Source organism: Nasonia vitripennis, chromosome 4 (assembly GCF_009193385.2).
Source record: "Nasonia vitripennis strain AsymCx chromosome 4, Nvit_psr_1.1, whole genome shotgun sequence".
Lineage (NCBI taxonomy): Eukaryota > Metazoa > Arthropoda > Insecta > Hymenoptera > Pteromalidae > Nasonia > Nasonia vitripennis.
The window spans coordinates 13,671,519-13,691,536 of NC_045760.1; the positions used below are offsets into that span (position 1 = coordinate 13,671,519).

Sequence of the window (20,018 nt, forward strand, 5' to 3'; positions counted from 1 at the left end):
ACCATGTGATTATGCAGATAAATATATATGTATGTACTATTTATATAGGAACAATTGAGAAGTGGCGGAAGATCCACAGTGACAGCGAACGCGCCTTTATCGTAGTTGCAAGCAAAAAGCGCCGAGTCGAGCGAGCCCGAGACGATCAGCGACGCGAGTTCGTGCAACGGCGTCGATTTTATATATTAATTACTATTATGTATTTGCGTATATAAGTAGATGAAAAATGGAAAAAATATTGGAAATTTGTTACGATTTACAAAGTGAGCGTCCCCACCTGCATAATGTATGCGGAGTCGGAAAGCTTCTTTTTAATACTAGCTTAAAAATCTTTTTTATTGGAATTTGATTGTTTTTTTTTCCTATTTTTTATTGTCTATATGTGACCTTTTTTATATAGCGTGAATTTTTCTATATTAATATAGCTTTTCTTCGGCAAATTTATGATCCTTTTTATATATTAATAGGTGGAAAAAAATTAATTTCGAGACGGAAACGAGCGGGGAATGATCGTATAAAAGGCTCGAGAGCGTGACGAGGGAGGATAACAATTGCGAAAGAGACACCGAGGAGTGAAACTAGTCAAACATGAAATGAAGCGAAAAAGAAAACTCCTTCGATGCGCAAGATCGAAATGGTGCGCCGATCTATAGTCGTTCGTTTTGAATTGTTAGCGACAATTTTGCGATAAGAAGAGAGGCAGTTCGTCAGAACAGCTGCGTGTCTTCGTATTGCAATCAAATGCAGTATAATAGATACAGGCCAGCCCCTCGTCGATGCATGATGTGTTGTACTTGCGGCCTCGAACCTGTACGTCTCCTCATAGGAAAAATATATGATAGATACGAAGGATTGGCATGGAAATTTCTTTGCAAAGAAAAACGCAGAAAGGAAAGCAAAAAAATGTGAAAAATTAATGAGTGTGCGTATTGATAATAATATCGACGAATAAGATCTGCACGATTTATTATTACGAAAATCAAGAAAAAAATCGCTGTGTGAGTTTGTCGTACTATGTTTGTAAGCGAGCGAGTGTTTTCCAGTGTCGTGTCCCGAATCGTCTGTTTTTTCTTAATACTTCACAAAAAATCATGTTTATTTTTTTCTTCTGTTTTTTTTTTGTATTGCAACCGAGAGAAGAGAGCAACACATGTGTTCTCCTTTATATATATATTTTTTTTGTCCTTAGTATTTAGAGAAAAGGAAAACATTTTTTGGAATCGACTTTTTTTAACGGCTAGAATAATTTTTATTATAATCTACTTAAGTGAAAAAGAAGTATGACGAAATTTTTTATTTTTTTCTATTAAATAAAAACAAACATTTTTGAAAAAAACATACACATAGGGTGGCGTACTTTTTTCATTTATCACATAATCCTCATGTCTTATTTGTTCATGCCATCATTACCATTATATTTTATTTTGCGCGGCATTCGTGAGAAACATACATTTCCGCCAAAAATGTCATGCGAATACAAAAGTATCTCTAGATTGTAAGCGAAGATCACATCATTCTTCTTGTAACGCAGTCAAAGTATATTTCAATGCTAACCTTTTTTGCAAGGAAATAACTTTTAACAATACGTTACAAGTTCAAAATAATTACGAAGCTAAATTCGTGAGAGAACAATCGAAAGAAAAGTAACGGTTGAAACAAAAAGAGAAGCGAGAATTCAAGACCTTTTTTTTTAAATATTATTATATAGTGACTGCAGTATATTTGTATTAAGTTCATAATATATAATAAATTATATATTAGGGTATGTTACTATAAACGTTCGACGTGCATCGCCAGTAGCCAATTTACTCCTACACTTTTTTACTGTTCGTTTTTTCTAAAAATAAAAGTAAAAATTAAGTGATTCACAGTTAATGTTATAAACGTCACGTGTTTTTCTGCATACGCTTATAGGAGAATAGCTAACCGTGTATTTTGACGATTATAAAGTTTGAAAAAGATCACGAAAATTGATATTTAGGTATAAACAGCTCAGAGACTACGACGCGAAGCTGAATCGCGTGAAATTTCAAATTCGCGAACAATCACGGGTCCGTTATAATGAAGTAATTACAAAGTAACGAGGGAACAGCTTTAACAAATTGACACAGATCTTTAAGGCAAGTCTTTGTCGACTTTATACAAGGACATGTTCGCGATGTAGAGCGAAAATGTAAAACAAAGATACCTGTTATTCGTAATTATACATTTAAGTGTTTCTCGCGTGCACCTTGAACAAAAAAAAACTAACCATAAAAATATTATAAATGCGATAATGCTAGTTGAGGCCGTTAAGCCCGAAAGATTAATTCATTTGTTTCGAGAGCGAAAAAAGTATGAGGGACGTAGAATCGCAAACTCAAACGTGCATGTTGAGAGGGAGCAGAGCGACTAAAAAACAAAAACAAAAGATTAGCAAACATATGTACGAGTGTAAAAACAAAAACGCCGTGGAAAATTTTTTTACCTTTTTCTAAAAAAAAAAAGAAGAATATTATGAGTGTGTAAGTGATAAGGAAAATATGGCTTATACGTAGGGCATGATTCGGCGGGTTCGAGATTATCTTATACTTGTATAACAATGATAATTCGTGCGGGTTTTTTCTATATTATGTGTTCGATAAACTATATATGCGCTGTATGACACGGGACGCGATTAAAAAATCATTCGATGGATGATCGTATCGGAACGCGAATCTTTACAGAAAACAGTCTTTTTGCGCGGAAAAGTGCTTTGCTCACGTTCGATAGCCCTTTCTTCAGGATTTCATTTTAGGATTTCAAACTGTTTCAATGCGCTCGGAAGCTCAGTTTTCTTAATGATCAATAATCTAACGATAAGAAACATAAAGGGGGTGGATAATAGATTTTTTAATATATTCAATCAATTAATATACATATACATATATCAATATCAATAACTTACGTAAGGCAATGCAATTATTTTTCTTATCCGAGCGTAAGAAACTATACAAATTTTCAAACTTATCAATAACGCAATAAGCGTGAAAGCAAAATAATTCTAATACTTAATACTCTCTAAAATAGCTGATTTTCGACGAGCTCGTTACTCTTTAAATCTCTTTCCAAACGTTCGAATATCTCAGAATTAATAATTACAACTCGCTTGAGCGATAAATTAAGTGTCAACCGATATCCAATCGTCTTCGCTAGTTAATAATCCTCCTGTGTAGTTTTCCGTTTCGCAGCTTTAAAACGCGCTGAAGTAGGTTTCTCCGAAAAAAAAAATAATAATAACTAATTAGCAGATCGACTTTTCCGGTCGTTATATATATTAGCGGCGTTTTTTATCAACCCGTCCGTTGTTTCGCGCGCGCATGTACACCTCTCGAACAAATTTGATAATCGTTTTATCTGTAAATTGATCGATCCTTTTTGAATATAAACGCATGGGTGCAGAAGAAAAAAAAATCTATTGGTAGCATTTTTAGCTGAGATATAGTACCTAATTACCTAACTAGAGACGAATATCAAGTAAGCGTACGACGCAGTATTATTGATATGTAGATCGCGAGTCAGTGGAAATAAAGTGTTCGCATGAGAGATTTAAGTAGCGGAACGGCATGTAGCAAAGTATGATTTTCTACGTATTTTCGATGATTGTACATTTATAAAATAACGATGCAATAATTTTGTATGAATAAACTAACCGACTGTCATAGCTCGTACGGTGTGTAATATTGTCTTAGATTTTTTAATGCTTTCTGTTTCAAAAGTAAATTCGTGAATAGTTTATTGAAGAGACGTTTTATCGAGGGCAAATTTTTCATAGCAAATCTTAATGCCAGTCGTTTTAATGGATTGTAATATTTGTAAAGTAATTATCTAACTAAATGTTTGGCCACGTCCTCGTGACAATTAAGTGCTTGCATTTGAATGTGTATACTCTTTTGTACTGAATAGTAATCGTCAGAATAATAAACATTGTAAAATATATAAATTTTTTACGTCGTTTAAAATCATACCTTGCTATATGTTGCAAACAAGCTAAAAGAAAATTAGAATTTTGAAAAAAAAACAATGAGAGCTTCTTCTTTCGATTGTTAACGCGTTGACGCGACCTACATTTGATACAAACTCCTTATACATTAGAAGAATTCGTTGTTAAAGAGAGAAAGAGAGAGAGAGAGAGAGAGAGAGAGAGAGAGAGAGAGAGAGAAATCGCCGAATGAAGAAGAGACATGGAGTGTACGAAATGAGAGAACACCCTGAGCACATAATATAAAGAGACAAAACATACGATTAACGATAACAGAAGAGCAAAGACAGAAAAAGAGTTGCAACCTAAGTATCACCCCTCTATATTTTTTAACTCAAAATCGCCCCCGTGAACGGAGGAAATTTTACCGTACACGACTTTTTAAATGTAGAACGTATTTTTTAATCTTTAACAATATTCATATAAACAGAAGATAATCGAAGTAAGCAGACAAACGAACAAAGAATGCTGAAATGTTTTTTGAACTGTAGAAAAAAAAATGTGTAGGACTACTGTAACGTTTTAATCGGTGTAAAACTTGAATACCTTAATACTTTGCTCCGCTTATGTGAATGACAACATGTGAATTTTACTTGAAAAAAACGCATTGATAATAACGCAAAGCGTCTTTTCGAAGCTTCTATATACGTATCTACTCTACAGCATGAAATCTAATAGGAAAATAAACACACAAATTAATGAATTCAAGTATGATAATAAAAATAAGCAAAACCGTATTGATATACATCATGGATGATTAAATAAGAGACCGAGAAAAACTCTGAAAGGACGATGGGACAAAGAAAACCATTATCGAGCGGATTTTATATGAAAAAAAACGAGTATAAATAATAAAGCTATAAAAATAATAGTCCTTTTTTAGAATTGTCGATTGTTAGTAAGGATTTTTTGAATTCTTGAATTTTTGTACGACTTATCGTTAGCGAGAAACTTTTTGCATGTATATTATACATATACATATGAATGGAACTTTTTGTCGTCAAAGTATGACGATGCAATAATAAGAAAAAAATGAGTAAAAAAACAAAGCGCTGCGTAATTTTTCACGTTTTTTCATATAGATAAATTATATTATATGCATATGCCGCGAGAAAAACATTAGATGTCGTTCGTTCTTTCCGTTGTGTTCGATATAATTAGTCTCTTATTTTTACACTTAGTATATGTATCTTTGTAAAAAAAACACCCTTTGCATTTTAGATTCTCTTTTAACCGGAAAAAAATTCGACCTTCACTCTCGAACGCAAAACGTGGAATTGGGTTTCCAACGAGGTTCGATAAAAATCTTCTTTTATCCATACAAATATATTATAATGCAGTTCAGTTATTTTCACCGTATTATAATCTCGTTAACTGTGATACTTATGCAGCTAAACTTAGAACTAGAAGTCGATAGACGCCACTTCTTTTGTACTGCGTACATCAATGATTATATTATATATAAATATATACGTTTTTGTATTTTCTTACATTTTTTATATCGCGGCGACGCGTCGGAAACCCAATTCGAGAGCAGTTAACAACGAATGAGACGAAATGCGCGCCTCCATACCAATTGCAATCAAGCGGAGATGAAAAATCCATGCTTAGATATATAATGGGAAAATAAAAAAGCGAAGTCCACCGCACGGTCACGACTTTTTTCCACGATCCAGATAAAAGAAGTGCGTGTATACATATACCAGAGGTACTTACAATATCAGTCAAACGTCGATCGATTCTTTTTACTCTCGACGAGGACGATATGGTCCCTGTGTTATACTACAACACGATTCGTAGCTTGATTAATTAAAAATAATTATAAATATATATGATGAATAGAATTTATTTTTGCTCGCATGATATACATATATTGTTATTAATTGTAACAGTTGAGAATAAGTGAACAAGAGATGATAAAACGCTTGTTTCAAGGTTTCAAGGTACGTTTTCCATCCGACGTGTATGATGGCATAATACATTTAATAAATTTGGAAAGACGAACGAGCACCATCTATTCTTCTTTTTTATATAGGAGAATGAATTAATAACAAATAAAAACAAATATTTAATGATACAATATAAATAGCAAATATATATCTTATAGTCGTGTAAATGGTTGAAATATTTAGAATATATGAGTACATATAAAATAAATAAATAGATAAATAAATAGTGATGTATGTAACGCTTTACGGTTACATGATTGTTGTTAAAATTAGCATCCAGTTACCGAAATGAATAAGTAGATAGAACATGGTGTTGTGGAAAAAGGCTAGAAGTGCGGTGGCCGCGACACGTGGCATTATACAATCGATTGCAGTCGAATAGCATACTCTTATATGATTATATACACTTGTCATTTGGCAGAGGGAGGTGATTGATTTATTTGAAGCAAAAAATGACTCACTGCGGTATTAGTATTAATTCACAGTCTCGTCGATGCAGCAAAAGAGTTCGTTCGAAGGTTGGCTTATATTATATAGTGAAATTGTACTATTTTTAACAAAGAAAAGTTTTTCATACACAGTAAAAATATTTAGCCTATATATTCTGCACGATATATTCAAAGTGTTGTGTGCGATTTATTTATATTCGATGCATATATGTAAAGATATATTCTTACATACGTTGTCACATCTACGTTATACATAAATCGTACATGATCGCGAAAAGATATGTAATGTATAATTATATATTTGTATATATAAAGTTATTATACGCAGATGAGAAAAAGAGCCACACACACGATCTTTTCAATGACAGGTGTTTTTTTATCATTCACGATTTTATAATATGCTATGAAAAATTATGTAATCTACATAATATATTTAAATCTATATAAATTTATAAAGCGCGTGTATGAGATTTTTTCAAAAATATGGTAAAAAGTTTTTTTATATACTTATATATTATTAATAGCAATATAGAGGCTGCATTAAAAGATGTTAAATTTTATTACAGCAAAAAGTTTTTGTAATAATGATAAATGTATAACATATGTAGGCAGAGATTTTTGTATTGCTTATTTTGTTGTAATCTACAGATTTCCTTATAGAGATGTAATACTTTGATAAATATATAACTTACCTGTTATTATAGTAGGCTAATTTATGTATGACTGCTTTTTTGTTATTCATCTATTTATTATTATTAGTGAGCTAAGATTATAATGCCACATAAATAATACTTACTATACTTTTCTTGTGATAAATTGAGTATGTAGGCGTGAAAATTTTCTACTATTTTCCATTTCATGTTTTTATTCGTGTAACTCGATATCCATAAAGATGTGCTTTAATCTCCTGTATGCTATATGTTTAAAAGCTAAGTTTTTATACAACGTTCTAATCGTATTCACAAACTTAAATTTGAAGTCAAATTTAGGACAAATTTTTATAACTAAAAGACAACGCAATATCAAATTTTGTATTCTTAAAGTAGTCAGTGATACCTTAAAAAAGAAAGCTAAACAATTTAGTCAATTTAGAAAATCAGAAACTATTTTCGAATACTAATGACAGAAGATGAACAAAGTTCAACAAATCCACATTCGAACGAACGACTTTTTCGACTGCAATTGCAAAATCTACTCGATTTATGAGTAAGGTTTTCTCCGGCGATTATTTCCTTCACCTTTTTATAAGATAAGATCGAGAGGAATCGCAGACTTCGAAGACTGTGAAGATACCGTAAGGTTCTCGTTTGAACACCTCCGTTTCTCTTAATTTCAGGACAGCTACTTTAAACGGTTCAGTGAATAATGTTAACAACTGACATACATTGAAAATCGAACTTTTTAACTGTAGTATACATATTATATTATGTACTAAAAGAGGTAGCGCGAAGAAGGTTGAAATGAGAGAAACACGGGAAAAAAAATCCATTATCAATAGCTGAAAGTTGTGTATGCAGGCGCTCTTTTTGACCCCCCCCCCTTTCCGCCCCTAATGCAGTAGTGATGTATTTTCTATTTTACGTATAAGCATGAAATGTGCTCTGTTTATGCGGTTTCGAAAAGTTTTCAAATAATTCAAATCATACAAAATACTAGTTGAGAAGACAAAAATGTGAACGAATAAAGGATGATACTTGTAGGGGGAAAAAATCAACTAGACAGTTTGAGCCTCTTTTTTATGAATCTTGCTGATACTGAGACCATTCACAAAAAATAAAGGCACATCATTTCCTTTATAATTTGCGTATGAGAACCCCTACATTCACTGTTTTACCGGCTGAGCTTGATTCTTACTTTAAGTTTGAAATTCGAACCAACTCTAACACAAGACTTGTGAATTTGAGAGATAGATCAATAATTTAAACAATGAATAACGCTGTCGGAAGCCTACTCGGACGGTAAAACAGGATTTTCGAGCGCCCCTTAAGGGAAGTAAGGTGATGTGTCTATCGGCAATAACGAATTTTAAAAAGGCACACACACACGTAAAACCGTGCATAGCTTTTGTGCGCCAAAATGACCCCTATACTGTTCTGTGTACACATACCTGTAATGTATATCTATGTACATGTGAATGTAAAAAATTTAACACAACAAGCTTTTCGGCAGTTTTAGAAAATTAAAACAATGTTGCTTAGCAGCTGATGCGACTTCGGAAAGGGTTTGACGGGAATGTACTCGATAGCCGCGATTTTCTCTCGTTCATTGAAACAAAGTGCAGAGATTTTACAGCGTATTTTTCTATTCCGAAGATCTTTCCCGTCGCACTCGTTCTATAGCGTTACCGATACAGCCGAGCAATTTATAGTAAAAATATAAGCGCTGCTTGTAAAATGCAGCTGGACAGTAATCAATATCCACGTTCTTATATAAACCATTGTTAATAATTAGCTCGCAGTGAAGAAAAAAAGCTCAAAGCGAACTTGCGTCTAATGCATTGTAAACTTCTTATACTTCTTATAAAGATTTCACTTCAGCAGAATTTCATCTAGATTCTTACGAAATACGAAGCATTAGACGATTCGTTCGAAATCGTATGTACACACCTCTACACATAAAACACTGCACACCGGGATATACACGAAACCTAAGTAGATCGAAACGAGCGAATAAAAGGAAGATCAGTGTCACAACATGCAAGAATAAAAAAGTAACATTGTTATAATTACGTAATTACATGTAACAAAAGGTAATTTGTACTATGTAACTATTACTATTTTTATGAATTTTTGTACATTTTTCTAATTATTTTGTATGATAATCCTTAGCGGAAAGAATGGCATACCAAAAAAGTTAGGATAAACAATGTCCAACATGCCCTGGTACTTTAACTCTATATAATATACACACACACACACGTCCCATTCCCCGTATGATTATAGTCTATCTTTTTACCTCCTATGAACAGAGACCCTATACCTCTACCTTTTTTTGTATCATAAGTGCGAATCGTTGTTGAGCGTGTAGCGCGAAAAATCGGAGGTTCAATTGCGATTTGCTCGATTCCCTCTTACAACGTATAACCTTTGTTCGAAGAGTATACAATAAGGAAAGAAAAGGAGAGAGAAAGCAAGAGAAAAGGAAAGAGTTCGTTGTAATAGAAGGAAAAGCCACACTTTATTGTTGAATACACTTGGATCCTATTAAAATGCCAAATTATATCACGACATGACGTTCCGATATGGATTTTGTGTAACAGGATCATTGGCTTTATGAGACACACTTTTTGCATCGTAATTGGTCTTCAGTGTGCGCCGTATTATGTATTTTTCCTTCTCGATACACACGTGATTTTCATCTCGATACAAATAATATCTATAAATAAGCGAGCTTTTTTCTCTCATTAATGAAAAAAAAAAGAAGAAAACTTTTTTCAGACAAACGTAAAAAAAATAGTCTAACAGAAGGTATCATACATACACGATAAATGAAAAAAAATCCTATAGAATCTTCTTGGATTTGTATGACGATGCGCGTTTTTGTCGGTATTTTTACGACATACATAGCGAAATAACTTCTACGTATACAATAATATATTTCTCTTGTAAAAGAAGCCGCCGATTAAGGTCCTTTTTCGCATTTTGTATAAATAACAATGGTGGTCGATAAGAAAAAAAAATGAATTAAACGAGACGATACGACGCCGAGGGGCACCATTATATAATACACCATATCGCGCATATAGTGTACACCGTGTACGGCGATGTTTCGTCATTTCTTCGACGACTGTTGCCCCAAGGCCCTCGATTCGCTCAGAAGACGCTTAGCCGTAGTTGTATTTTCTCGCTGAAATAACTAAATAAATAAATAAATAAATAAGAAAATAAGAGCGCCCCCCCCCCCCCCAAATAGCTTCCGACTTTTAAAACGCGCGCAGTGCAAGTTTCCGAGTTTTTTGTAGTTCAACGATTGTACGAAGACTATATATATGTACACGGAATAGACAAAAGTACCGATAAACACACGACTTTATGTGCGCGATACGGAAATCAAGATTTGTATACAGAAGTGTGACAAACGACTGAAAATAATACCGGACGACGAAAAAGGGAGAGAGAGAGCGTGAGAGAGACCGAGCAAAAGAGAGAGAGAGAGAGAGAGAGAGAGAGAGAGAGAGATTAAGTGTGCGCGCATAAAAGTGTTTTGTCGTATGGGTGATTATGGTGATGAAAAAAATCTCCTTCGTAATTTCGAGACGTGTTTGTTATTAACTATAAGTAACTTTTTTCCTTTTTCTTGAAACAAAATGCTATTAAATAGATCGATTCTTTCATGGATACTTCGGCCAAGTGTATAATCAATTTTTGCAATCACAATCCCTCATCTAATATCGCTCATGCGATGTTTACTGAGATAAATTGCGAGATCGATAATTTCACTGTCAGTTTTTATTGAAGTATATTTTTACTTAGTGGACGTTCGCAATTTTTGTCAGTGTTATTATACGCATTTCCTTCTTTATGCCTACTGAAAGTGTATGCATATTTTTTATTTTCTTAAATTTTTCTAAGTGAGTCAACAAGTCAACAATATTTGCCGAAGCAAAAGACTCGTTTTTTGTATTGCTTTACTATTGATACCCATATTTTATATAAGACTTTATAATTTTATCGAGAATTAAAATTTGGATATAATTTATAATTTGTATACCTTACGAAACTTTATTTTCTTGGAGCTTTTTTAGTACTTTAATAAATAACGAGTTTCTCTCAGTAATACATCTTCTCTTATTTTGCCACTTGGGGTTGATTATTATATTATTGTTACTACTTTTTGTTTTTTGTTTTCAATATAATTTTCCATAAAAACAAAACAAGGAGCCCGCAGTAAGCGATTGATTTGAAGAAGATGCATTTGGCCAAGATCAAGTACGTATCATTGACAATCTTAACTGCATTACGACGTTTGAAAATCTATGTGTCTACCTTTATGCATATTAAATACATGGCTTTTAAGCTGATCGCTATTCAAAAGGATAATTATCTGGTTTTATTATGATTATAATTGTGGTATAATACGCCCGTATTCCTTATAAACGAAAGATATACAATAAAAGATTTATATGTTACTTTATATGTTACAATTATAAGTATGCAATTTATCTGTGTAGCGTATTTCCGCTTTGAAAGACAGCACAATTTGTAAAATCAAATCATCAGTGTACAACAAGAACTTCTTTTCCACTACATATGTTACAAAACTTGATCTGGCGATGTAGTAAAACACTCCCATTAACCTAATACTTCCTTCAAGAAAAACTCATCACATCCTTGCACACGGTACGTATCGAACGTAAATCCATCTGCCTTTTTTGTCCTCTGACACGTTGCGTAATTATAAAGAGCCATGGCAAAAAGACACCAATTAAAGATGACTGGAGTTCCATTGCTTCATTTCAATGCGTCCATTGTCCCTGCGATTGCGAAAAGGTAGAATTCTTTGATGTCACTCTTTGACATTTTTTCTTATTTGACGAATTCATAGTATTTAGAATATCACAGCGATGGATGTGAAAGTAGGTATTACAATACTGCTTGAGTTACTTCAAATACAGAATTGTTATTTATCTTAAAGATTTTATTCACCTTATTTACAGAAAATTCAACAATCGCTCGCTATTTATACAAAATATATCCTACTACTCTTAACATTCCTAACATAAAATATTCTTAATTCTTCAAAAGCATACCTTAACGATTTTTTATATAATTTGTCTAAAATTATTCTATTAAATACATTAGAATTACTCGTGATCGAATGCTTAGAACAAGCTATTAAAAATTAAGAAGTTACATAAATCGTAAATCTATGTAGGTAATCTCATAAATACTGATTGTCCACACGAATTTTCCGATTTGATTAAAACTCGTTCCACCGAGATTTCAAAGTTGATCAAATTCAATACCATCACATTAATCATTACGCTATAGTTATTAAACAAAAATTCACTCCGATTGTTATCGTAATTTTTTTCTATCTCTGCTACAATGTGTATATTTTAAACAAAAGAAAAAATAAACCACGTAGTAGTTTTAATTTCCACAGCAAATCATTAAGCGGGAAACTTCTACCTCTGACCCAATTGATTCGCGATAGAAGAAACGCCATACTGTACCTTGTGGTAAAAGTAGGCTACACTCTACTCAGACGGGAAGTGCGGGTGAAAAATCGCAGGCTACCTCTAATTACATCTTCAGTATCGCGATGATGTGCAGCTCTCACGAGAGGAACCGAAGTATACATTTATAAGGCAAGAAAAGGTAACGAAGGCATTTGATGGCAGCAACAGATGTTCTCGGGTTATATAGGACTATTGAGAGTCCTTTGGTTTCTCCTTCCAAAACAATAAATTCATGTCGTTAAGCTTGTGCAGCGAGCAGTTCTCCATATTGTTTCTATAACCGTGTTATGAAAAATCAATAAGAAGTGTCTTTTTTGTATGTATATTATAGTTACAATTAACCAGGGATTAGGTATTCAACTTTGAATTTTTAAGTGGTCAAATTTAGTAGAAAGATGTATACTCACAGGAACCTATCTTTGAGAAGGAAAGCTCGAGGCTGAACTCGCTTCAGCCTGTCGCCGTTGTCGCATAGTATTCGGGCCATCGTCGTTTTACGAACTTCCTGGAGCTGCTCCATCGTAAACGGGCCTGGCGATTTACCATTTTCGTACCAGTATCTATCACCTACACACCATTCGTATGAACTTGATTATCAAATATATTTTTCAGTTTATTCAATTCTGCTACGTAACTGAGCACCACAACATTTCCAACATTTATACGTATAGTACTGTAAATGAAAGAAATGGTTACCTATTCGAAGATTCCTAAACGTTCTTCCCAACAGGCAAATGAATGTAGGGCCCATAACAGATCCAGCTACAGGCGCTTCCGAAAGGGCACCGGTCACAAGATCGATTTCTTCTACTTTCCTGTAACGAAAGATATTTCAATGCACATGCGCCTATCATTGTGATCCAGCACACTAATATTTTACATATCCTATAGGCTAATTTTAATTTATACTTAATTAATTTAGCGGGAAAATTATCGCTCACCTGTAAACACCCTGCAATCGCTCGATGATTTCAGGTGCAATTGTATCCTGCAGATCCTTGAAGCTCTCGACCTCGGGGAGATTACAGATACCTCTCCAGTGCACGTATGTGGGCAGTCCATGATCGCGACCCTGTTGGATCATCTGTGCGGCGTAATCGACCGGTGCTTCTCGAGTTTTACCGTCGTGGAAGTAACGCTCCACCAGTACCTCGTTCAAGCTCGGCGGTAGTGGCTTGCGCGAGTGGCCGGCTGTAAATGGAGAAAGGATATGTTACACGCGCTCGTGTGAATTATAACGGCTTTTAAAGAGCTATTAGCGCACATTAATAGTTTATCGGGTGAATGAAGAATGGGATGATGATGATGATGATGATGATCATATTAATTTTTTTCACCATCGCTATTATGTGGTGTAAGTGCTTTGCTGACGAAACGCGCAGTTATACCGTTAATCTTGAACTATATTTTAAGCAAAAATTACATCACGACCGCACGAATGTGTTATGCTCGAGTGCAATTTTATAACAAGTTATCAAACCCACATTGAATAACTGTACACCGATTCACGCGGTCTCAATCAACAGCTATATGAATTTTGCGCTAGTGTCTAATTCATGGGAATGCAATAAATTCATGCGTCGTATTTTAAAAGGCCTCACGGTGTTGATGAATTTTCGACAATTCAAAAAACATTCACATGGCTACAAGAGTAATAATAATGTTTACCGGTAGCACCAGCAATCAACCTATCGATGGCACCAGCTTCGTACAGTTCCTGTGGCGCGTAGAAAGCGGACAATAACGATCTCTCGCCCGATTTCTGCTCGGACTGGATATCCACTAGGTCGAGTGTCTTCGGAGTTAGAGCGGCTATGAAAAAGAGACCAGCTGAAGCAGCTGCGTTGTCCATCGTAGCGTCTACGCGAGAATCGTAGCCTTGGAAGTAACCGCGTTGGGACAGACGTAGGTCGTAACTGTGGATATTGTTATATTTTTCAATCGCAATTTTTTGTTCTTCGAATGAAATACGCTTTATGGAAATCTAATTGATATCTACGACAAGTTGTACGTATATTCATGTCAGAAGAAACCGAAAAAATAATTTTATATAATTATCGCTGCACGAACCACATCACCTGGTGAAAGTTGTACTATGTTACATGTTACGCATGCAATCGAAAAGTAAACATGCTTCTTTTGAAGAAAATTTTTTGTTTTCGAGATTTCATAGGATAAGCCTTTCTTTTTTCAATCTTATTATTACATAATATTCTCCCTTTTTAAAAAAAAAAACGCAAATTTATTTGCAAAAGAGGAGAACTTACTCATCCAGTGCAGCTTCGCCGAGGACGACAGGCAAGAATTCACCGTAAGTCACGTGTTGCATCTCGGCAATGTTGATCCTTCGAGCCTCTTGATACAACCTCTCGTCGTCCCAGTGTGGGTTAATGTGCTGTAAATTTTCAGCTACGCGATTATGCTCTCTGCAAAAGGTTCAACCCTTGTCAATATTACATCTATAATAAATTATAAGTAATTTTCACTCCGAACTATAGTTCCAACCTTAGGAACAGCACATGCATGAGGGCAACTCCGGGATGTTCATTTACTCGTGAATCTCCGCTAAAGAAGCAGGGGAACGCACGACTCTCCAGTCTGCAGTTGCGTGAGTCGTGGGACGGCATCGGCAAATTCTTGCGCTGTGTATTTAAGAGACCACCTTTGCCGGACCTTAAAACGTGAGCTATCTCCTCGGAGCTACCGTATAAGGGCGATAGGTCCAAGTAGGAGGTTGCTTGGTTGATTTGCTGTCTTGCGCCTAGCTTGCAGCCCTGTAAATTTGTTATGAAAATGTTTAATAACAAATTAATATTTTGTACGAAATACTTAAACAAATTAAGTTCATCCAAAGATCGTAAAAGGTTATTTATGAGAATATAAATCTTATTTTGATTATTACATAAATTATGCATAGGTACAGTTCAACAACGCCTCCATTTTATATAGTTATTTAAAAAACTAAAGCATCGCCGTAATAGGACATAGTTAACTTTATAGCTTTTGCAGTGTATCTTCCATCGTTAAAAAGCTATACAGGTAATTGAAACTGAAAACTATTCTACCTCGGCAAGTCACGTGCAGAAATGAACGACGAAATTTTCTCGAAGATTTTTACAACCGCGACTACTTTCCCTTTTCACTTTCCTTTCATGTTCGAAGTCTCTTCGTCTTCATGCTTTCAAGGTAAATAGGTCAATTATCGTTTGAGTTTATGCTTTTTCTTTCTTAGACCCCGTTTGAACGTAGAATAGAAAGTAATTACTTATAGTACATTTTTTCGAAATAAATTTAAAAACACACGAGAAATTTAACTTTTATCAATAATAAACAAAAAGAAAACTACTCCAAAAACAATGAGCATACATGTACAAGGATATCGTTCACACAGATCGCGCGAAACAAAGACAAAAAGCAATATCTGGAGCAGCAAGATCAGCTCATCTTCATAAATCATTTCCGTAATAACCAGGCTCGGATTTCATGAAAGCCACAGCTGTATACTCACACGCAGCTGCAAGCTCTAAAATTGCAAATTCTCGAACGCGACGTAATAACGGAGAAGCCGCGTGATATACGGGGCAAGGGTATAACGGTGGGCAATGCAACGTTAGGTGTTTATTTTGAACGATCATCGGGATGATAATTGCCTGGCGACGCGTCGCTGTCTAATGTGCAATCCCGCGCTTCCCTATTCACGCGATCTTTGGGTCAATGTCGGCGTTCTCATTTTCGAGGAATCTGCAGAAAACTGCCTTTCTTCGTATCATGTCTCGCGCTTTTCTGATTCAGCGTGCATTATTATGACCTTCTTGTTTGATTTTTCGCTCTTCCGATATTGTTGCCAAGAAGGGAAACTGTGGTTTTGTCCGATTTTCCAGACGAAGAAGCAATTTGTAGGCATACAATATTGCGAAGGACTTTAATTTGTGATTTTCATCGCATACAGAAAAGTCATTATTGTAAGGTCGATTATGAAACTTATTTTTTTTAATAAATAAAAAGGTATCGGTTAATAATCGTTTCAGAACAGACATCCCCATAAGCGCAACTTATAATAAGAGTCATAATAAACGACGCTGCGTTTCTACATAAAGACTCGAACCAAACACTTAGAATCATGCCCTCGTTGAAATTTCTTACTTACAATATAGGATGCACAAAGAGGCAGAGAGCGGAGACGGAGACAAACGTTTTTCCCGTTCAACGAGTGGCATCATAGTATAAGGAATCACGTAATCCCTCGCCAGTCTAAGTACACGAGCATTTGCATTTTGCGCAGCCGAGATAATCGAGCTCAGATAAGCGACCAAGCGGAAGTCGCTCCGTCCCATTCACCTCATCGCGACGTTCATTGGATATACGTTCGTGAGACTTCTGCTGATATTCATGCAGACGAAGCGATTGCTCGACTTTTGTTGTTGCAGTTTTATTATAGCTGTTGAATATAGCTTTGAAATGATATGTTTCGAAGATATAATATTAGAATTACAAGCTAATATATTTCAGCTATATAATCTTGTGCAGGAGAAAAAATAAATAAACCAGCAAACAGAAAATAGGTCGAACCTGATGAGCATTTCCCGGGTGTGGAGCCGATCTCGCGTACTCCATGCAGCCGCCAGCTTCGTCCTCGGCCCTGATTGGAAAGCACTCGGGATGAAATCGATCGTAGGGCACGTCGCAGCACTTGAGTCGTTCGCCGTTCGGCAGAGCCATCCGAGGCGTGTGCGCCAGGTCGTGCGAGACGAACTCGCCAAACAATGCCGTCAGGGCCATCAGGTGCGGATGCCTTTGTTTATAAACCGAAAAGGAAGAGAATTAAAAAAATGGTATATATTACCGTTTTACAGTAAGACTGGATCGTACTCGTAATTTAATGAAAGACGATTAGATAATTGGAGTCGATTATTGATTAAATCAAGTGTACAAGTGAAAACGAGCGAGTCAACAGCATTTGTAAGCTCGAAACAAGAATAAATATTGGCTAATTCTAATAAATGTCGATGTCTCGCGCGGGATCACCTGAAACGTTATTCGCTCCCAACGAGTGCATCAGATGTCGATAAAATCGCAAATGTCTGTACTATAGTGGGTACATAAGTCTGGTTGCATAATAGTACGAACAGTTATGTCAATAGAAAGTCTTTCTCCCACTTTCCGGGCTTGTACTGAGCTCTTCATCAAAGCGGATCAATGCAAGCGATTGCGAAAATTCGGCTGCTGTCGATGCGATGAAATTTTACAAATTACATAAATTTGAATTCGCGATCATCCCTGCTGTTCTACCAAGTAAATTATTAACTCGAGTACATTTATAAGCCATTCCGTTTTATTGTTTCCACGTTCAATTTCGCAAGCAAATTCAGGTCTAAAAAACGGGGTAACAATTATAAGAGGAATGCATATCCTCCGGCCGATCTTCAATTTGCACAAGCCTCTATAAAAAATGAGTTTTATGAGTAATAAGTATAATACCGCGCAATCACCTAGATTCCACTGAAGATTTTTTCGACTTGTACAGATCTATAAACTCACCTGAGGTCAGGACCGCCCGAGTGCATGGCAGTACTAACGGCTCTGGCACTAGGTAATCCAGGCGTAGGCAGGGAAACGCCGTCGGCGTAGTCTGCCGGTAGAAGTCGAGAGTAAGCCTCAAGAGCTGCGCCTCGAGCCGGATACAGAGGATTGTTGCAGCGGCCGGTGTGAGTGCGGTATCGAGACTCCGAACGTTTGCAGTCGCCGATTATTCGGAGGTAATCGCCTGAGCAGATGCTCACCTGTGAACATGTTTTAATCAGTAATAACATCTTTGTTGCAATAATTTTTGAATTTGGTTTGGTTGATAAACCACAAGGTCAACATACCAAACTCGTGCTGACGGACGGCAGCAGAGTCTCGGCGTCCTTAGGTGGCATGTGCAGCGCCTCGACGAGCATCACAGCCATCGTCTCTCTCCTCAGCGCCTTCACCGTCAGATTGTGAGCAGCTGGTGTCATCTCGTGCGATGCGGCCAGATACCAAGCCGGAGAGTCTCGATTCAACCTGATGTTCGACTGCATTATCGTTAACTCTTGCTCGTGGTATCGTTCCATCGAGGCGTTCGTACGTTTTTTCAGGTCTTGAAGCATCCGTGGGGGCAGGATTGAGGATTGGGATAGTGGGCCTAGGGCTGCAAGCCTGGAAAATAAATAAAAAATTTAAATAATCTCTATAGGTCCAACAGTGGTAAGTATAAATTCAAGTTTGAATGATAATTGCGCATCGCTCAAAGCGCGCGAAATTCAAATACCAATATACGCGAATACCATATACCGAGTCACGTTCGCAAGGCATTATATCGACGCGTCATAAATCAACTCGCGCGCAGGCGGCTCGCGGTTCCTTGCGGTTTTCGCGCTTGGCCAAGCTTGTATAGGCATACGCACAACATACTACATTTATACATATATTCCATTTGCATAGACTGGCGATAAGGGGAGTCGAGTAATTTCGCAATGCTCTCTCCAGACCAGTGCGCTTAATAAAATTTTATTCTCGTTCCGAGAAGCCACGTGTCTGCATAAGCAGAATATTCCGCGTTTAGAGTAAAGTTTTACGTGATATCCTCGTATTATAATCGTGAAAGCATTCCCGTAGCTCTCTCAAATGATTTTATCGCCATTTATGTGCCTATTGGTAGTAGGTGATAACAAACTAAAATATCCTAAAATAAAATATCCTTTTACCGCTTGGTTACCTGAATTTGCATGAATGAATGCTGATTTCCATTTATTTTTAGAGTAAAGATATATCATCATTCAAATTTTATGCTAAGTAGATAGAGTTCCTTCGTCGGCAAAAAAATAGTAAAGCGTCATAAGCAATGCAGTTGCGCGTCAATTAGATTAAAAGTGCGGCTTTTCGCGGCATTGCCTGTGATACGCAAGTCTATTAGTGGTTGTACACAACAACGAAAGTCCTTTAGGTGTACAGGACAAAGGTGTTGGGTCAGATTTTGCTGCTAAAAATTACGAATTTAATTTAATTCTCGCTAATTTATATACATCGTAATTTTTTCGATTTCCTGGTCTGCGAGATTAATCACTTTTATTTTCGTCTCCACGTCGAATAGCCTACGGTGAATCCGCAGAAGTTTTTTGAAAATAAAGTAAATCCTCTCGGTTCAGATGTACCTTTCGCCGGCTATTTAGAATATAGTAGTGAAGTCTAGCATTTTGACACTTACAAATGCCTCCGACGGTTTACACGTAATATCTTCGAATTTATATATACTTTCAAAATTGTCGAATCAAAAGCTTCGAATATAACACGATCGACCAAGCACATGTTACGCAATGTACTACTTTGGCGTAAATTACTTTTAGAGCAAAAGTATCCTATACTTAGAAAAATCCAAACAACTAAATCGTAACATATTATACGAATCCAATCACCTA

The 20,018-nt window shown here is 35.9% G+C and overlaps 1 protein-coding gene across 1 annotated transcript in view; it reads right to left on the reverse strand.

Moving 5' to 3' along the window:
• Nucleotides 1-20,018, reverse strand: part of LOC100119595 (peroxidase-like) — a 27,735-nt gene continuing 7,717 nt past the window's right edge. Inside the window, exons 3-12 of the mRNA XM_031929015.2 lie at nucleotides 18,447-18,759; nucleotides 18,118-18,359; nucleotides 17,149-17,371; nucleotides 15,085-15,353; nucleotides 14,847-15,005; nucleotides 14,248-14,495; nucleotides 13,521-13,770; nucleotides 13,276-13,394; nucleotides 12,987-13,146; nucleotides 1-12,853 (exon numbers count right to left, since the gene is read on the reverse strand). Of these exons, the coding sequence (XP_031784875.1) occupies nucleotides 12,769-12,853; nucleotides 12,987-13,146; nucleotides 13,276-13,394; nucleotides 13,521-13,770; nucleotides 14,248-14,495; nucleotides 14,847-15,005; nucleotides 15,085-15,353; nucleotides 17,149-17,371; nucleotides 18,118-18,359; nucleotides 18,447-18,759 (2,068 nt within the window). The 3' untranslated portion in view covers nucleotides 1-12,768. The remainder of the gene's footprint in view (nucleotides 12,854-12,986; nucleotides 13,147-13,275; nucleotides 13,395-13,520; nucleotides 13,771-14,247; nucleotides 14,496-14,846; nucleotides 15,006-15,084; nucleotides 15,354-17,148; nucleotides 17,372-18,117; nucleotides 18,360-18,446; nucleotides 18,760-20,018) is intronic.